The 20091-nt window shown below is 43.9% G+C and overlaps 1 protein-coding gene across 2 annotated transcripts in view; it reads left to right on the forward strand.

Annotated features, from left to right (window-relative positions):
- The window catches only part of LOC132828313 (ETS domain-containing protein Elk-4-like), a 65033-nt gene that overhangs the window by 20633 nt on the left and 24309 nt on the right, over nt 1-20091 (forward strand). For both annotated transcript variants that reach the window (XR_009646105.1, XM_060845305.1), the window contains exons 2-3: nt 16665-16886; nt 18601-19446. Coding sequence is in view for 1 of the 2 variants with exons in the window: in XM_060845305.1 (XP_060701288.1) it covers nt 16680-16886; nt 18601-19446 (1053 nt within the window). In the remaining variant the exon portion in view is untranslated. The remainder of the gene's footprint in view (nt 1-16664; nt 16887-18600; nt 19447-20091) is intronic.

Here is a 20091-nt window from a genome sequence, read left to right on the forward strand (position 1 = left end):
AGTTAATTTAGTCAGAGAGTTGTATTTTAAGGAACGTTTTGAAGGTGGGGACAGAGGCAGAGAGGTTTAGGGAGGAAATTTCAGAGCTTTAGAAGCTGAAGACACAGTCACCGATGGTGAAGTGCCTGTTGGTTTTAGTCTTACTTTTGAAAAGAGAATTGCATACATCCTTGAAAAGGAAATGATTTTAGGCAACAGGAAAAGGGTAGGGAAAATCAGACTAATCAGATAGTTCTTTCAAAAGCTGGTAGAGACACAATGGGTCAAATGGCCTCCTTCTCGCTCTCAGATTCGATAATATTTATTTTTCTCTTTGTTTCATTTCAACTCGGGAGATTGGTAGTGCTGGTGGACGGAGTGGGTCTAGAATTATAGGGGAAGATGGGGAGATCACCGATGGATTGTCTTGGTGGGACAGTTACTCTTTTCTCCTGTTGTGTTTCATAAGCTGATTAATTCAGAAGAGGGAACTAAAAAAAGAGAATGTGCAGTTAGTTGGAGTGGCAGTAGCCAATGTGAAGGCTTGTCTCTACTGGCCTAACTCCCTCGTGTCTGTCTCTCACAAACAAGACTATCACACAGCAACTGAGCCCTGTCTCTACAGGTTTTCCCTCACTCTCCCCTCAGGCTGCTCTCAGGTTGCACTGAAGCACGTCTGTGCAAGTCCCATCTGCTTTTGTCTAACGTTCCATGGATTTGCATGTGAAACTGCTTTGGCACTAGTCCATGATACCTCCTGCCTCCGGGGTAGAGAGAGATGAGTGAGCAGGGAAAGGGAGGGACAGTAGAGTTTGTTTGACATGCAGTCTCCAACCACCCATACATTAAACCCAAAAAAACTAACATCCGAGAGCTCGCTGTGCATTACAGCCTTGGCTGAGCGAAGATCTTATTTTGTAGCATCACAGAATCTTACAGCACAGAAAGAGACCATTTGTTTCATTGTATTGAAGTACTAGTTATCCAGGGGTCAGCCTATCTCTCAAAATCTCCTTATTTTGATCTCTGAGTTTGATACAACCACTGGTTTGGCCTTTCCCCTTGTAGCGATTGGAGGTTGATTTGTGGATGTTGTTAAGTTTGAGATCCCTGATTGGGACTGTTAACCTGGACTGATCAGGAAGCCCTGGATGACAGGTATAAACGGGAGGGCCAGAGGCTCCTCACTCTGGGGACTGGTTCTGAGTACACCGACTGTGCATGTGTAAGTAAAGAGTGACTTGGTGATGGGATACCGGTCTCTGTGCAGTTATTCCACCCCTTCACTACTGGGGATAATTCTCTTTTTTATAAAGTATTTCAATAACCCACAAGTTAACCAAAGACCCAATTACAATTCCCCACCAGGGACAGTGTGACGACAAGGATATCGAGAAGGGGAGGGAGAACAAGGGAAGAGACGAAATTGAATTAGTGTTGGAGGGGAGAGTTAGAAACATAGGAGCAGATGTATGCCATTTGGCCCTTCAAGCCTGCTCTGTCATTCAATATGATCATGGCTGACCATCCATCTCAGTCCTCTGTATCCACTTTCTCCCTAAATCCTTTGATCCCTTTAAGTCTAAGAATCATAACTAACACCTTCGTTAAAACGTTCAATGCTTTAGCCTCAACCATTTTATGTGGCACATATTCACCGCTCTCTGGGTGAAGAAATTTCTCTCAGACAGGGTATAGAAGGATATAGACCACATGCAGGCAAATGGGTTTAGTTTCGAATGGCATCATGGTTAGCACAGACATGGAGGGCTGAAGGGCCTTGTTTTTGGACTATAATGTGTTGTGTGTTCAGTCCTAAATGGTTCACCCTGTATCATTAGACTGTGACTCTTTGTTCTGGACTCCCTGGTCATCAGGATCATCCTTCCTATGAGGATAGTGCACTCCAGCCCCCGCAGTGCCCACCTCCTGAAAAACCAGCCTTCTTTTGACCCATCAGCAAATAACCTGATTGCCCCCAGGGCAATGCAACAACAACCAAATAAAGGTCAGATAGGAATGGAGGGAGCGACTAAATCAAAATAGTGCTGGGGTGGGAGATAATGCATTCCAGATCCACGGTGTCCATCTCCTGAAAATAAACGCCCTGGACATTGTCTTAAATATCGTCATGTCACCTGAGTGACTAAGTAAACCAACAATGATCAAGGACTCACATAAAAGCAAAATACTAGAGTCTTGTGGTGCTGTGGTAATATCCCTACCTCTGAGCCAGAAGGACTGGGCTCAAATCCCATCTGTTTCAGAGTTGGGTCAGAACATTCCTGAACAATGGGAACATTCTGCAGATGCTGGAAATCTGAAATTAATATCAATAAAGCACTGGAGAAACTCAACAGGTTTGGCAATGTCTTTGGAGAGAGAACCCAAGTTGATATTTTGAGTGGTGTAACTACTTCAATATTCAAGCAAGACCCGCGAAGGCAGGGCAGCAGCAACAACTCCTCTATTATGGGGTGGGAGGGAAAGTGGGAAGGAACTAAGTTCAAATTGAGTTGGAGGGGGAAATAAGGTGCTCTCTGTCACCCATCCCCAAAAATGTGGTCCCCACTTCCTGAAAAATGTTTTTCTTTTAATATCCAGAGATGCTTGTACACACTACTAAATGGTTTTTTCTCCATCATTAACTTTATACCTTTACCCACTGCTAAATCACACACCTTCCCAATTAACAAATTACTTGCAAAGCTTGACACAGGTGTGCAATGATACCAAAGCTGAAGAAAAGGGAGGGAGAGAATTAAATCAAAACACGTTTCATTGAATCTCTACTTTGTAGAAGTAGGCCATTCAGCCCATCTTGTTTACACCAATCCTCTGAAGAGCATTCCACCCAGACCTACACCCCTACCCTGTTTCTGCATTTTCATGGCCAATCCACCTAACTTGCACAACTTTAGACTGTGTGGGAGGTGGCACGGTGGATCAGTGGTTAGCACTGCTGCCTCAGCGCCAGGGACCCAGGTTTGATTTCAGCTTCAGGCAACTGTCTGCGTGGAGTTTGCACATTCTCCCTGTGTCTGCACGGGTTTACTCCGGGTGCTCCAGTTTCGTCCCACAATCTAAAGTGTAGGTTTGGTGAATTAGTTAGGGGTAAATGTGGAGTAATAGGGTAGGAGAATTGGTCTAGGTTGGGATACTCTTCGGAGAGTCTGTGTTAGGCTTAATGACCTGTTTCCACATTGTAGGGATGTAGATTAGATTAGATTACTTACAGTGTGGAAACAGGCCCTTCGGCCCAGCAGGTCCAAACCAACCCGCCGAAGCGCAGCCCACCCAGAACCATTCCCCTACGTTTACCCCTTCACCTAACACTATGGACAATCTAGCATGGCCAGTTCACCTAATCTGCATATTTTTTGGGCTGTGGGAGGAAACCGGAGCACCCGGAGGAAACCCACGCAGACACTGGGAGAATATGCAAACTCCACAAGGTCAGTCGCCTGAGGCGGGAATTGAACCCAGGTCTCTGGCGCTGTGAGGCAGCAGTACTCACCACTGTGCCACCGTGCCGTGGATCCTATGATTTCTATTACCCAGAGGAAATCCACGCAGACATGAGGAGAACATGCCAACTCCACAAAGTCACCCAAAAGTGGAATAAATTTGGGTCCCTGGCACCGGGAGTCAGCAGTGTTAACTGTTGAGCCACCGTGCTGCCCGAATTGGAGGGTGAAATAAGGTTCTCCACTCTCTGCAGTGCCGACCTCTGGCAGAAGCAATGTCACTCAACCGAATGGCTTTTCCCACCACCAACTCATCAGTAACTTTCACCTGTGAACCACCACCATTAAACTGCCCATGTTTTCAATTGTTCACTTCATATGCAGACCCTATCAAGGGCATAATAAAGCTGTTCGTGTTATGCTGTCAGGAGCACCAGCTGCACCCTATTACCTCTAGCATATTCAACTTTAAGGGGTACATCTGAAGCAAGAGGCTCCATTCAAGTCTCCCTCTGCTCTATATGTGTGTGATGTCACCTCCAATCAGAAATTAGCTATCCTTTAAAGGGCCGTCTATAATAATATTGTCACATCAGACCTATGCTTGTTGTTTGAATGAGCTTTTCTCATCACCCTGAATTAGAATCTGATCACTGTTCTTCCACTGGCACTGGGTCAAAAGCCTGACACCCCCTACAGCAGTGTGGGTGTCCCTGTGCCCACCACCCCTTTCTCAAGGACAATCTAGGGTGGACAATAAGCATTAACCTTGCCAGCATCATCCACATGTGAAGAACAACTATTGCCTTGCTTGTTTCCCTTCGCCTTGCTAAGATTTCCATAACTTCATTGGGCAAATGGGTTCCTTCTGTGTTGTCATCTTTGAAATAATTAAGATCTATTTTTCTTTTGAAAATTTAGTTTTGAATGTGCTCTCATCATTCTTTCAGACAGAGCAATATGACGTAAAATTACCTTTCCCCATCACCCCTCTTGGCTTGTTACTCGTCTGCTCCTGAGTCTTTTGCAAATGGTGTCTCTGCTTATGTTACTGCTCAAGTCCATCAGTTTTCTCCACTGCAACTGCTCGCTCTTGGATTCTCTTAGCCCAGCGTGATGATGCTATGACTTTACAATGTCTGTCCCGGTTTCTTTTACAGAGAGATTGAGGGGATAGGTGCCCAGCAGTCTGAGAAGTTAAACGACTTGTGAAACATTGTGTAATTTTTGAAAAGCTGGAACAGTAGAAGCTGCCTGAGTGGGTGTGATCAAGCTCTCACCCATAGCACCTGGATCTTTAGTTTAGCTTTCAACAGAAGTTGCTGGGGTTGTGAAAAGTTGTCACAACTGTATCTGCTATCGTTGAAAACTGGAGTTCTGTCTCACTTTCTCTCTCACTCTCTCAGAATTGCCTTTTGATGTTCTTTCCTCCTGGATTGGAGAAATGCATGTGAGACAATCTATTTTCTGAATCTGCCTTTCACCGAAGGTGTGTGTTTATGGGATTGAAATAACTGCAGAGCAGCCAGGTTCCATCCCCCTTTATTTGTTAGCCATCCAGCTTGGAGTCAATTCTCAAACTGAGGAGATTCTAATCTCATGGTTATATTTTTTTTCTTTTTCTTTTTAATCTCTTGGTTATAGTGTTGTTTTCCCGGTTGAGGGGATTTTAATCTCCTGGTTATCTTTTTGTGATGTGTAGGCACAGCTAGGATTTGAACCCCAAATTTCACTATTTAGCGAGCTAGTACTTTAACCAACTAAGCCGGAACGTCATGTTGACACACCTGTTTTATTTTCTTTTTTTTTCCTTTTGTTTTTTGTTTTTTTTTCTTATTAACCCCCGCACTACCGCCTAACTGCGGTAGTGCTTATTTTTTTCCCCAGCACCTATAGTGTGTGTGTACAGGTGTGAGACGCAGTGAGAGACACAAAGTGTACAAATCTTTATTCAAATCTCCTGGTTATATATTTTTTTTATTTTATTAACCAAATTACAAAACAGTTTACAATAAACATTTACAGCTGTACAAGAGACAGCAATTTTACAAGGGAGAGAAGCAGCAAAGCTAGGCCCCAAACCCTTCAAATCTCCTGGTTATATTGGTCATCCAAGGCTCCCTGATTGGCTCAGGGTTAACAACCCCAATCAACGCCCTTGTAGTCACAAGGTCCTGGTGATCTCAATCACTACAGGGATGTCGGAACATTGGAACAGTAAATTAGTATTAGTTCCTGTATCTATTATTCTGTTAAGTTTTCCCATAGAGCTAAGTTATTCCAATTCCTTCCTTCCTTGTTGTATTTTAACTATAGCGAAGAATAAAATGTGTGTTCTGCTTTAAATCCAATAGTGTGACCAAATGAATTGCATCTAGAATGCAGCACCTTAACATTTGTCTATAAAATAGGAAAAAGTTAGGGTCTAGGCTACCTTCTGAATGGCTTGAGAGGGTTTGATCTAGTCCATAACACCAGTGTGTGCCTGATGAGTGAACTTTGGGGAGCTGGCTGACTAGACTTGAACGTATTGGGGGAGGATGTTTGATTGTACGTGACTGGTTTGGATACAGCTTGCTTTCCAATGGTAACTACTGGGCAGTCACTTGGAGCAGCAAGCTTGGTGGAGTTTTCTTTCTCTTTCTCTTCCCAGACAAGGGGGCACTAAGGTCAAATGTGGGCAACATCAATAGTCTAGCTATAAATCCAGCAACTCAATATGGTTTTGTGCAACTCAATATGGTTTTAGTTTCCTCATTTTATTCTTTCTTGAGATATGGGCATCACTGGCTGGGACAGAATTTATTAACCATCGCTAGTGGCCCTTGGATACAATTGAATGGCTTTCCCAGCAATTTCAGAGGGCAGTTATAGTCAGCCCCATTGCTGTCGATCCAGAGTCATTTGTAAGCCAGACCAGGTAAGGATGACAGATTTCCTTCCCTAAAGGACGTTTGCAAACGAGTTTATAGCAATCTCAATGGTTTCACAGCCATAATTAGATGCTTAATTCTGGATTTTGTATTGGATACAAGTTCCACCATCTGCTGGTGTCCCACAACATTATTTTGGTTTCTGGATTATACATCCAGTGACAATATTGCTGAGGTATTGCCTCTCCTTTGTGAACCAGATTCCTGGATTAATCCAGTTTGAGATTTGGAATCATATTTTACAAAACAAAATGGTCTTTATATAGTTGGCAACAAATCTATCAGATTCTTGTAAACTCTTGGCATCTCCTGCACTGATATCTTCAGTGCAGCAATACTGTAGTCCTTATCTAGCATGACCAACGAGGCTCCACCTCCATCCTGATTTGGTTGACTCTTCACTGCCCTTTGATGTTAACCAAACTAACCAGTTCATTGTAGTAACCTCCAATAGTGGGTTCAAAAGAAGATCAACCATTACTTTCTCAGGCCAACTGGTGATAGCTTCTAGAGGCTAGCCTTGCCTGCAATGGTCATCCCTACAATTTCATGGTATACATCAATGATTTGGTTTTGAATGAAAGGGAGTATGACTAAGAAGCTTGATGTTACAAAATCTAGCCGTGCAGTAGCTAATGAGGAGAGGAAAAGTTTGGCCTACCAATGAACTGGGCAGGTGGAAAATGGAGCTTAATCTGGAAGAGTTTGAGGTAATTGCATTTTTTTAGTATAGAATTCCTACTGTGTGGAAACAGGCCATTTGGCCCAACAAGTCCACACTGACCCTCCGTAGACCTTCCCATCCAGACCCATGCTCCAACCCTATCACTTTATATTGCCCATGACTTAAGCACCTAACCTGCGCAGCCCTGAACACTTTGGGCAATTTAGCATGGCAATTCAACCTAACCTGCACAGCATTTGGATTGTGGGAGGAAACCAGAGCACCCGAAGGAAACCCCCACAGACATGGGGAGAATATACAAATTCCACACAGAGTGTCACCCGAGGCTGGAATCAAACCCGGGTCCCTGGCGCTGTGAGGCAGCGGTGCTAACCACTGAGCCACCGTGCTGACCTATTTGAGGAAGGGAATGCAGAATAAGTGGTAGGATAATGGAAATGTAACAAAACAGAGGGGCCTTAGAGTATGCGCATGCACACCCCTGTAGGTGGATGTACAGCTTGATAAGGTAGTTGAAGGCAGGTGGGGCATGGCTTTCTTTGAGGGACAGAGCATGAAACTATATAAAACACTAGTTAGGTCACACCTGGAGTATTTTGTGTTGTACTGGTCACTGTGCTAGAGGAACAATGTGATTGCATAGCAGAGGGTACAGTGGATATTACCAGGATTTTAGTTGCAAGGAAAGTTTGGATAGGCTCATATGTGTTTGTTGGAACAGAGAAGACTGAGGGAAGATTTGATTGAAACATATAAAATAAAGTGGACAGAAAGGCCTCTTTTGCCTTGGTTGATGGGCCCACAAACAGATTGCACAGAGCTAAGAGGATCACAGGGGATCGGAGGGGATTTTTTTTGACCTGGAGAGTGATGGGGTCTGGAAGTCGGTGCCTGAAAGGCTGGTGGAGGGAGAGATCCTTATTGCTTTTACAAAACACTTGATTTACATTGGTGTCATAGCCTACAAGGCAACCAGTCAAAAACTGGAAAATGGGATTAAGCTGGAAGGATGTGTTGGGGGTGGTGTAAACACATTGGCCTAATGGTCTCATTTTATCTGGAAATTTCAATAATTCAATGAATAAAACACAAGACTCATCTTGCAGTTACCCCATACAATCCTCACTTGCTGAGTAAAGTTAGTGTGCTGCAGGGTTGGGGACCTACTTAAGGTGAGCTGAGCCCAATATCAAAATTGTCATCCGAGAGGAGCTGAGTTGCCAATTCCAGTTCAATGAATTCCTGAAGGTTTCTCCTATGACTGCCCCACCCTTTCAAACCGCCTTATTTTCCAAACTCCACTTCTTAAACATTACCAATGAATGTATTCAAAGAAAAAAAAAATGCACTTTTTTTTTGTAAATACTCCTTTGATTTTTTTTCCTCTAATTGTTGGGTGCAGCAGAAACTAGGGGATTAATCTTCACCAACTGAGGACTCCAGGAAGGTTCCAGAATGATTTGCAGCCCTGTGGAAGAGGGAAATGGTTTTCGAGTATGAAACATGCGTTCCCTAATTTACCACTTTCAGAACTATTGGACAATTATTTGGGGGCGGGAGGTGTAGTGGTAAAACAACTGGGTTTATAATCCAGAGGTAGTTGATAATGATCTGAAGCTTCAGGTTCAAGTCCTGTCAGGGTAGCTGATGATTAAAATTTAAACACTGAAAACTGGTCTCTGTAATGGTCACAACTACCATCAATTGTTGTGTGAGCTAATTTGATTCCTTAAAGTCCTTTTTAGGGAAGGAAATCAGCCAAGCTTACCTGGTCTGGCCTACTCGTGACTCCAGACCCACAGGAAAATGGCTCAGTAAACCTCGCAGATCGAGGACGATTTGGGAGAAAGCAAGAAATGCTTGCAACCCGTGAAAGAAGAAGTAAAGTTGTGCTTCACTTTGAAACATGAACTAAAATATTGTCTGTCATACATCCAGCAAAGACAGAGAACAACACCCCACCTGCCACACCACAGTATGACTGCACCCTTTCCATATTTAGTCTTGTCATGTTTACTCTGAGTTAACAGCACGATTACAGCAACCAATTGCCAGATATTTGCCCTTCGGCAGTGGAATGCTTGAGTCTGTGCCAAGCCCTTAACTATTAGTTGTTTTCCCTCTGTCTTAGTTTATACTTTTCCACAGAGGATAAGTCCCAAGAAGGTGTAACCTTCAGGAGGCTGTGGAAGGTTATCTCGGAGGAGAGTGGCTGTGTGCATGGAGGGATGGTCATGTGTGACACCTGCTTTTGTGAATTGTTCGATATAAACAAATTGAATTTGCAGGATCTAGCCACAGCTTGATCACAAGCAAGAAGCTAGCACAGCACAGATGGTTCATTTAAGTGATATCAGAGACACGACCTGTTTAAACCATCAGTACTTTATTACACTATTTCTACTGTTTCCAGAATTTGATTTCCTATAGCATGACATCAGGATTTCCAAGGCATTTTATACCCAGTTTAGTTCTGAAATAATTCCACAATAGCCTGTATCCCATCACCTTTCATTTATATGCACGTAATACACAATACTGACCTAGCTAACACTGAATTAGCTCCTAGAATGAACAAAATCCCTGACATTCTTGTTTGTATCTGTCAGCCAGGACTCCCTGATTGATCCAGGGTTAACAATCCCACTCAGGATTCTATGAAGTCCACCTGTCTGACATTGTTACAGTCACTACAAGTACTTTTAAAATGCACTTTCTGTTGTAATGTAGGAAAGCATGGCAGCCAAATTGTACAGTGTACAAAAATGATTGTGTCACTGCACAGATTCCACACCAGACAGGCTTTTAAGATAGAATCCCCATGGTCCCAGGAGGTTGCTCTCTCATTAGACAGAGACTGGTGGTGGTTTAATCAGGGGGTAGGGGTTATCAAGGAGAGTCCTTTGGCTGGTGCAGTAATTGAACCCACGCTGTTAGCATCACAAACCAGCCATCCAGCCAAGTGAGCTACCTCTAAGATAGATATACAAACTTAGAATGTGATCTTGTGGTATTGCCTTCATGGTCTCTATGTCGTGCAGTCAGTGTGTTGTGTTCAGACAGTGTTGTGTATGTAATTTATAGTAATATCAGCACAACATGCAGACTATAAACCCATAATATTAAAACAGGGTAAATAGTTTTGTTAATTAACTTCAACTTACCTGTCTCAGCAAGATTCTGACTGTCATAGTATTTGTTATGTGATCATAGAATCCCTATATTGTGGCACCAGGCCATTTGGCCCAACAAGTCCATACTGACCCTTCAAAGAGTAACCCACCTAGACCCATTCCCCTACTATTCTACATTTCCCCTGACTAATGCACCTAGCCTACACATTCCTGAACACTATGGGCAATTTACCACGGCCAATGCACCTTACCTGCACATCGTTGGACTGTGGGAGGAAACTGGAGCACTCATAAGAAACCCACGCAGACACAAGGAAAATGTGTAAACTCCACACAGACATGTGAGGTAGCAGTGCTAACCACTGAGCCACCGTGCCGTCTGTGACTTAGGGCAGCACTTCGTACTGGCAGCATATACTGCCCCAAGGAACCACATTGTAGTGGCATGTCACATGACTATCTTTCTTGTGTGAGGTGGAATGAGGGGGATTGATCGTGACACTGGGAAGAGCTCCCTTGCTCAAAATGCCAGCACCGGACTTCGGCAAGAGTGGGTGCAGCCTTGGTTTATCATTTTCAGCTTCTTGTGAGGCAATCCTTCAAGATTGAAGTTGATATTCCTCCTCTCCAGAACTGTGCGTCCTGAGTGGTCTGATGCTGGATCTGCACTCACCTGGGGCGGTGATGTTTGAAGAGGCAGCTGCTAGGGTCAATGCCGCTATTGCTGCTGCTTGCACTTGATCTCTATCTTGGCCTGTCAAAGATGCTCAATATGGCTGCCACCTTTGCTGATGCTTCTCCTCCATTTTTGACACCCTTAGGCAAGTGATTCCCATGAGCCAATAGGGATGTTGCATTTTCTCACAACGGCCTTGAGGATGTCCTTGAAGTGTTTCCTCTGTGCCCCTGGTAACAGTTTGCCATGATGGAGCTCAGCAGAGAGTTTTCTTAGGGTATTTGAAGACGCAGCAGATGATGCAGCCCATTCAATGGAGCTGATTTGTCAGTAACCAGAGCTTTGATGCTGGGAATGTTGCCCTGAGGTAGGGAGCACTGATATTGGGCCTTTGCCTCCCTACAAATCCAATGTCAGTAATGTTCCTCCAAATATTTGAGATGTCTGCTGTATATTGTCCATGTCGCTGACAAATGCAGGAGGGCTGGTAACTTTCCTACCCTGTAGACCACTGAGGGCTTTGTCACAAAATATTCTGTTTCCCAAATGGCCAAAGGCTGCACTAATACAGTGCCAGCACCTCAGAGGTAGCAGCACCATCTCACAGCTTCTGCATTACAATTTCTGACGAGATAACTTGAAATGGCAATGATGACAGTAATCAAATTTGACTTAGTGTCAGTATTTCGATCTTGTTTCCCAGTTCACTTCAATTTAAGAACAAGGTTTAATTTTGAACCTTGATGTTATTAGGTTTTCTTTGGCTTCACAGTTCTAAGTAATGTACTGGGACCATGTTAAAGTCAATATCCTGAAAGAGTTTAATATAAAAACCCACAACCTCTTTGATCAGCCAGCTGTATTAAATTCCGCTTTCTCTGAATCCTGCTGATTTGGGTGAACACATTCTGCAACTTCAGTCTATAACCCTCCATCCTGGTTAGTTTGTATTCTTTTGGTGCTCGGCTGCACTCTTACCTTTTGAGTCAGAAGATTGTGGTTTCAAGGCCAGGAACAGACGCAAAATGCAATGTAGCTCTGATGTGGTGCTGCTCCCATTTAAATACTTTTTATAAAAAGTTAATTCAGGGAATGTGGGCTTTGATGAGCCGGGCAGCATTTATTGAGAAGGTGGTGAGCTGCTTTTTTTTTTGAACCACTGCAGTCCATTTGGTGTAGGGTAAACCCACGCTGTTGGGAAGGGAGGTCCTGGAATTTGATATTGAAGGAACTGTACCATCCTTTGAATTTGATATTAAGATAAGGACCCGCAGGTGGAGAAAAGAAACCCCCAATAGATTTTTTTTTATGTGGGGATGCAGGGATACAGGATTGGTTATTCTAGCATAACATGCAGGTCATTATTTATCCTTCAGCCAGCACAGCTAAATAATGGATAAACTGGTCAGGAATGCCTTGCTGTTTGTGGGATGTTACAGTGCTCCTATTACTTGTCATAAATCCTACATTATGCGAGAGATGCACTTCACAGGCTGTGAAAAGTGCTATATCAATGCAAGTTCTTTCTCTCTGATTGAAGCCAGATTACTATTTGTTTATGTAGCAATGAGTCATAGACTGTTTCAAGGAATTCTGTATTGGGAGGCCCCCAGCAGGGGTGATTTGTGATTTAGTCACACAATGGAGTTTAGATTAATTTATTATTACATACAGCCCATTTAATTCCTTTGTGAGAATTTTTTCACTAAATTTGCCTGTTTGTCACGTCCATTAGTGATCTCCTCTTCCCCGAATTAGTGGTGATAATGTATGCTTAAAGCATCGGCTTTTTTAACCACTTACATGCCAAATTTATTTAGGAAGTTTCTGAATTGATCAAAATATATTTTGCTTTGGTACTTTTCTGACTGGATTTCGACCTTCTACACCCCACAATCTTGGTTCATCTCTACAGATCCTAATATGTAGCAGAGTCCATTCACCCATCATCCCCTGCAAATCATTGGCCAAGATTGACACCTTTTAAATATAAAATTCTCATCCTTGTTTTCAAATTTGCTCGCTGTCAGTTGAAAAGCTGGTTTTTGATTAAGACTGGTGCTAACCATCTGGTTTCAACTCCTGAATGAACCAAGTCACCATGAAAGGCCCACCTTCTCAACCTCGTCCATTGCTTGAGGCATAGTCAGCCTCAGGTGAAATTGATCCCCAATGCAGCAAGACCTAGACAATATCCCAGCTTGGGCTGACAAGTGACATTCATGCCAATACGATGGTCATCTCCAATAACAGAGAATGTAACCATCACCCCTCAGCATTCAATGATATTACCATCGCTGAATTCCCTACTATCAATATTCTGGCAGTTACCATTTGAACAGAAACTGGCCTGGACTACCCAAATAAATGTCATCTTACAAGGACAGGTCAGGGGCTAGAAATTCTACAACAAGTAACTCATCTCCTGACTCCTCAAAGCCTGTCCACCATCTACAAGGCACAAATCAGGAGTTTGATGGAATACTCCCCGGTTGCCTGAATGGATGTAGATCCAATAACACTCAAAAAGCTTGACACCATTCAGGACAAAGCAGCCCGCTTGATTGGCACCACATCCACAAACATTCACAGCCGCTGTTACTGACACTCAGTAACAATAGTGCGCACCATTCTCAAGATCTACTCTAGAAACTCACCAAGGCTCCTCAGATAGCACCTTCCAAACCCACACCACTACCATCCAGAAGGACAAGGGCAATTGATAAATGAAACCATCGCCACCTCCAAACCTGACTTGGAAATGTATCACCATTCCTTCACTGTTGCTGGGTCAAAGTCCGAGAATTCCAACCCGAAGTGCATTGTGGGTTATCTACAGCAATGATTTGTAACTGTTCAAAGAGACAGCTCAGTATCACCTTCTCAAGTGGCAACTAGTATAGGACAATAATTATTGGCCCAGCCAATAATGCCCATACCTCCACAATGAATGTTTAAAAAGCTCTCTCCCTTCAGGGAGAGAGCAACCTATAGTTCACTGGGACTATGGGAACTTTCACCTCTTTCCCTATCTCTGCAGTACCCTCTGGTTTGTCAATATTTTTAATCAATCTGTCCAGGCCATGTTATCTTTGGACTGCTTGGGATTTGGCCTAGAGGGAAGGACACTAACACTGTGCTGCAAGAGCCCAGCTCATTGTTTTATAAGTCAGTTCCCTCAGTTACCATAGCAGGGTTGTGAAAAAATTTTGAAGCTGATAGATTACTTGAGAGTATAGAGTTTATCCTTTCATTGTCTGTCACGATTTTTATTGCCCCTTCAACAGGGGATTTAAAGAGAAAGGTGATTGGAAGTTAAATCATGGTTCCTGAAGACTTTCTGAAACCTCCAGACAGGAGAGTGAGAGAGACTTGGAGATTTTGCAACTTTGCCTTTGTTTCTGTGCTGCACTGGCCACACGCTAGCCATGGTCACCTGGTCAGAAGCTAATCAAAACATTATCAAGCAATTCTTCCTCTACTTCAGATCTCATTGCTCCATGCTATCTGAATTTGCTCTCTCCATTCCAGTGAAGATTGATATCGTGTTCAACCCCAAAAAATTGTTTCAGGAAGCTTGAAACTGCAGCCATTTCTTTTTCTGTGCAATCTCCTTGGTTTAAAGCAGTTTCTTTTTTAAGTCCACAGTCCAAAACATAACGGAAAAAGATATGAACTTTACATCCTTTGGCTGAACAGTACCTGTGTACTACGTTTTGTTGAAATGTACCCTTTAGTTTCAGTGATATATTGTTTGGAGGTAAAGAGACCAAAAAGAGGTGACAGCATTGACTCTGTCCACCTTCAGTACAATAATATGCTTCATTTACAGGCAGATGAGCAATAATTCAAATTTCTAGCATCCATAGTATGAGGTGAGGCAAATCTTTTTAACATAGTAGGTTTTTATGATCTGGAATGTCTAATGAAAGGTTGTTTGAAGAAGATTCAACACTTATTTTTGAAAGAGAATTTAACTTATACTTGAAAAGGAGAAATTGCAGATCAACAGGAGAAGAGTAGTCTCAGAAGGTTGGCTTCAATGGCCTCATCTATGCTGTGAAATGCTGTTTCTTTTTCTGTATATTTTACTAATATATGAAAGACTCACGTCTAACTATTGCTCACTTCAGTTATGCCAACAAGACAAGCTTTCTGTCATTGTCTCTGCTTGGCTGCATAATAATCAGGCAAACATGCCTTTAACACTTCACTGAACTGTTCTCAAACTTGTCCCTGATCTGTAACTCTCAGTGAACGATGTCTCAGTGAATGGAATTAAGGTAAGAGATGGGAGGAGCTGGGATTGTTCTCCTTAAGTCAGAGAAGGTTTTGAGGAGATTTAGTGGGGGAGTTGAAAAGCATGAATGGCTCTGCTAAAGTTAGTGCAGAGAAACTATTTCCAGTCACTCAACAGTCAGTAACCAAAGGACACAGAATTAAGATGACAGGTAGAAGAATTGACCATGCTAAATTATCCGTAGTGTTAGGTAAGGGGTAAATATAGGGGTATGGGTGGGTTGCGCTTCGGCGGATCGGTGTGGACTTGTTGGGCCGAAGGGCCTGTTTCCACACTGTAAGTAATCTAATCTAATCTAATTGGAGCTGCACAAGGAAAAAGTCTGGTGGAAGCAGAATTAATAATAAATTTTAAGTGCAAATTTGGGAATGAAAAATAAATGGGAATGAATGCAGGGCTATGGAGAAGAAGTAGATTGAATAGTTGTTTCAAACAGCTAGCACAGGTCTGAAAGGCTGAATGGCCTCCTTCAGAGCTCCAGCATTCTATTTTTCTGTGAATTATTACTGAATGCCATCTAGAGACCGAATGGCAACATTGCAGCCTCCTTCAGTAAATCAAAAGTCAACAAAAGGTCCCATATGACATGTCAACTTCTGTTTCCTGTTCTCTATTATTGTTTATTCCAGGGATTTCGATTTTTATGTCTGATTTTCATTGTCTTCTTTTTAACAAGTTCTTGTCGGTCCTTATTTACTGCCCCATCTGCTCTCTCATTTCAGTTACAGTTTATTTGCCCTACTTTCTATTCCTTTGTCATACATTCTGTTTCTCTCCTTCAGAGCCATAGAGATTTTACAGCATGGATAAAGGTCCTTCAGTGTATTGTGCCTGTGCTGGTCATCAAACATCATCTATTCTGATTCCATTTTCCAACACTTGGCCCATAGCCCTCTGCATTTTGGTATTTTGAGTGTTCATCTAAATACCTCTTGAATGTCTTAAGGGTTCCTGTCTCCACCATGCTCTTTTAGGTAGTGAGTTTCAAATAATGTCTGGGTGACAATAGACAATAGGTGCAGGAGTAGGCCATTCTGCCCTTCGAGCCTGCACCACCATTCAATGTGATCATGGCTGATCATTCCTAATCAGTATCCTCTTCCTGCCTTATCTCCATAACCCTTGATTCCACTATCCTTGAGAGCTCTATCCAACTCTTTCTTAAACGAATCCAGAGACTGGGCCTCCACTGCCCTCTGGGGCAGAGCATTCCACACAGCCACCACTCTCTGGGTGAAGAAGTTTCTCCTCATCTCTGTCCTAAATGGCCTATCCCTTATTTTTAAGCTGTGTCTTCTGGTTCGGGTCACCCATCAGTGGAAACATGTTTCCTGCCTCCAGAGTGTCCAATCCTTTAAAAATCTTATGCACCTCAAGGAAAGATATTCCCTCAAATCCCCTCTAAACGTCCTGCTCCTTACCTTAAAGCTGTGCCTCCTGGTTTTCTCTCAGAGTCAGCCCTTTAACAAGCTTTCCTTCCTGACCCACAGGTGGCAGTGCCAGCCATGGATAGTACCATCACACTTTGGCAGTTCCTGCTGCAACTTCTCCTGGAGCCCAAGAATGACCACCTGATCTGCTGGACATCGAACGATGGGGAGTTCAAACTGCTCAAGGCTGAGGATGTGGCCAAACTCTGGGGATTTCGCAAAAACAAGCCCAACATGAACTATGATAAGCTGAGTAGAGCTCTGCGATATTATTATGACAAGGTACAGGCTACTATTTACACATTTTTTGGCAAAATGGTCTGAGACAAAGCAGGTCACCCTTTACTCAATCAAGCGAGAAGTCAAATCAATTGGCGACTCAGTGGTTAGCCCTGCTGCCTCACAGTGCCAGGGACCTGGGTTTGATTCCAGCCTTGGGTGACTGTGCCTGTGTGGAGTTTGCATATTCTCACTCAGTCTTCTTGGGTACCCTTCGGGTTCTCCAGTTTCCTCCCACAGTCCAAAGATGTGCAAGTTAAATGGATTAGCCAGGCTAGAGTGTCCAGGGTGTGCAGGCTAAGTGGATTAACCATGGGAAATGTGGGGATATTTAGGAGGGTTTGATTGGGATGCTGTTTGGAGAGTCATTGGGGATAGGGTAATGGGTGTGGGTCTGTGTGGGATATACTTTGGAGGGTAAGTGTGGATGTGATGAGCTGAATGGCCTGCTTCCACACTGTAGGGGTTCTATGGTTCTAAAGGCCAAGGCTAATAATACCATAAGACAAAAGAACAGAAGAAGGCCATTCAGCCCATCAAGTCTGCTTCACTATTCAATGAGATCATGGCTGATCTGATAATCCTCAACCTGTCTATTCTCCACCACCCTTGATTAAAAATCTGTCCATCTTAGCCTTGAATATACTTAACAACCCAGCCTCGGCAGCCCTCTGTGGTAAAGAGTGTCACAGATTCACTGCCTCCTGAGCGCAGAAATTCCTCCACATCTCTGTGTGACCCTTTACTCTGAGATCCAGATCTCTCCAGAGGGGAAGAAACCTTTCTGAATCTAACCTATCAAGTCCCTTAAGAATCCTGCAAGTTTTGATACTGCCGCCTCTCATTCTATAAACTCCAGACCCAAACTACTCAACCTTTTTCTATTCAGACAGTCCCTCCACACCCAGGACCAACCTGTTGAACCTTCTCTGGACCGTATCCAGTGCCAGTACACCTTTACTTAGATAAAGGGCTGAAAGGTATTTCTGTGGAGGCTTGGGTTCAAATCCCAGTTGATAAACTTTAAATAAAATTGCAGCTAATCTCAATGGCGACTGTGATCACTAGCATCTGCAGTCCTCACTTCCTCCCGGTAACTACTGACATTCATAATATCCTGTCGTGATGAAAATCTACCATCCTTATGCAGTCTGGCCCAAATACTACTCCAGACCTGCAGCAATGTGGTTGACTATTAACTCCCTCAGAAATGACCCAGACAGCCACTCAGTTCAAGGGCAATTAGGGATGAGGGACAAAAGCTGGTCTCACCAGTGATGCCCATATTTCATGAAAGGATAAATTTGCAAAACAAGAAGTTCTGTCCGACTTTAGAGTTTGCATGTTCTCCCCGTGTCTGCGTGGGTTTCCTCCGGGTGCTCTGGTTTCCTTCCACAGTCCAAAGATGTGCAGGTTAGGAGGATTGGCCATGCTAAATTAGCCATAGTGTCCAGGGATGTGCAGGCTAGGTGGTTTAGCCTTGGGAAATGCAGAGTTACAGGGATAAGATAGAGGTGTTACAAGGATAAGGTAGGGATGTGGGCCTGGGTATGATGCTCTTTTGAGGGTCCTTGTGGACTTAGGGATTGTGTGGCCTGTTTCAACGTGGAGGGATTCTATGATGACTCAGAATTGAGCAGCAGTTCCACAGAAAAGGTAGGCAAGTCGGCATTTTCAAAGTATTTACTTCATTCTGATCTTTTTGCTTATTCCGCAGAACATTATTAAGAAGGTGAACGGACAGAAATTTGTCTATAAGTTTGTGTGCTATCCGGAGATACTGAACATGGACTTCAACATGATGGGCCGGCCTGAGAAAGGAATGGACGTGGCTTTGCCCGACATAAGTCGGCCACAAAAGGACAAGGAGAACCACAGCCAGGAGAAAGCAACCTCTTCCTCCAAGATCTCGAGTCGCAACGACTACATCCGCTCAGGGCTCTACTCGTCCTTCACTTTGAACTCGCTACAAACTAATCCCAACATCTTTAAGTCCATTAAAATTGAGAACCCCGGCGAGAAACTACCGGAAGAGAAGAAGAAGAAGAAGCCACCTCCTCAGGAACCGGTCACGGTCATTAAGTTTGTAACCAACCCACCGAATAGGGAGCTGCCGGCCGCTATGGTAGAACCTGTGGTGGTGCCCTCGGTCGCGGTGACCCCACCGAACCCCACATCGTCGGAGGAGTCCCTGACTGTGCCAAACATAGTGACGTCCTTCGCCTTGACTCCATCCTCCGTCTCACCCCCCACACCTCTGCCATTGAGTCCCGGCTCACCCATTTTAGAGCCCTCTCTGGATCCTGCTGCTGGCCTGGCCGTGGAGACTGAGTTGGCCACCAGCCCATCGGATGACCTGACCCAGTCTCTGGAACTCTCCTCGGACGGGGAAGATCCATCGCTGGACAGCTCGGAAACCAGACATCAGAAGGGTCGGTCAAAGAAGCCTAAGGGACTGGAACTGACTCCAGCTTTGGTTATTACCAGCAGTGACCCAAGCCCTCTGGCTCTGCCAAGTCCTCCCCTCCCAGCAGCATCATTGACACCTGCCTACTTAACCCAGGTCAGCCAACTGGAATGTTCTTCAACCTCAATGTTTATTTCTCATTAAGATTAATGGAACCTCTGGTCTCACTCTTGCTGGCAGTGCTACCCTCATAGATAATCTACTTAAAATAAAAGTTGACATATTAGTAGCACAGTGGCTCAGTGGTTAGCACTGCTGCCTCACAGCACCAGGGACCCTGGTTCAATTCCACTCTTGGGTGACTATCTGTGTGGAGTTTGCACATTCTCCCTGTGTGGGTTTCCTCCAGGTGATCCTGTTTCCTCCCCCAGTCCAAAGCTGCACAGGTTAGGTGGATTGGCCATGCTAAATTGCCCATAGTGTCCAGCAATGTGGAGGTTAGGTGGCCAGTGTTGGACTGGGATGGACAAAGTTAAAAATCACAAAACACCAAATTATAGTCCAACAGGTTTATTTGGAAGCACTAGCTTTCAGAGCGCTGCTCCTTCATCAGGTGGTTGTTAGGTGGATAAGCTGTGGAAAATGCAGGGTTATAGGGATAGAGTTGTGGGGGTGAATTTGGGTGAGATGCTCTTCGGACAGTTGGTATGGAATTGATGGGCTGAATGGCCTGCTTCCACACTAGCGATTCTGAGTCGGCTTTACCTCACTTTGCGTTGAGAGTGTGATGCTGGAAAAGCA

This window comes from Hemiscyllium ocellatum, chromosome 26 (genome assembly GCF_020745735.1).
Source record: "Hemiscyllium ocellatum isolate sHemOce1 chromosome 26, sHemOce1.pat.X.cur, whole genome shotgun sequence".
NCBI classification, from domain to species: domain Eukaryota; kingdom Metazoa; phylum Chordata; class Chondrichthyes; order Orectolobiformes; family Hemiscylliidae; genus Hemiscyllium; species Hemiscyllium ocellatum.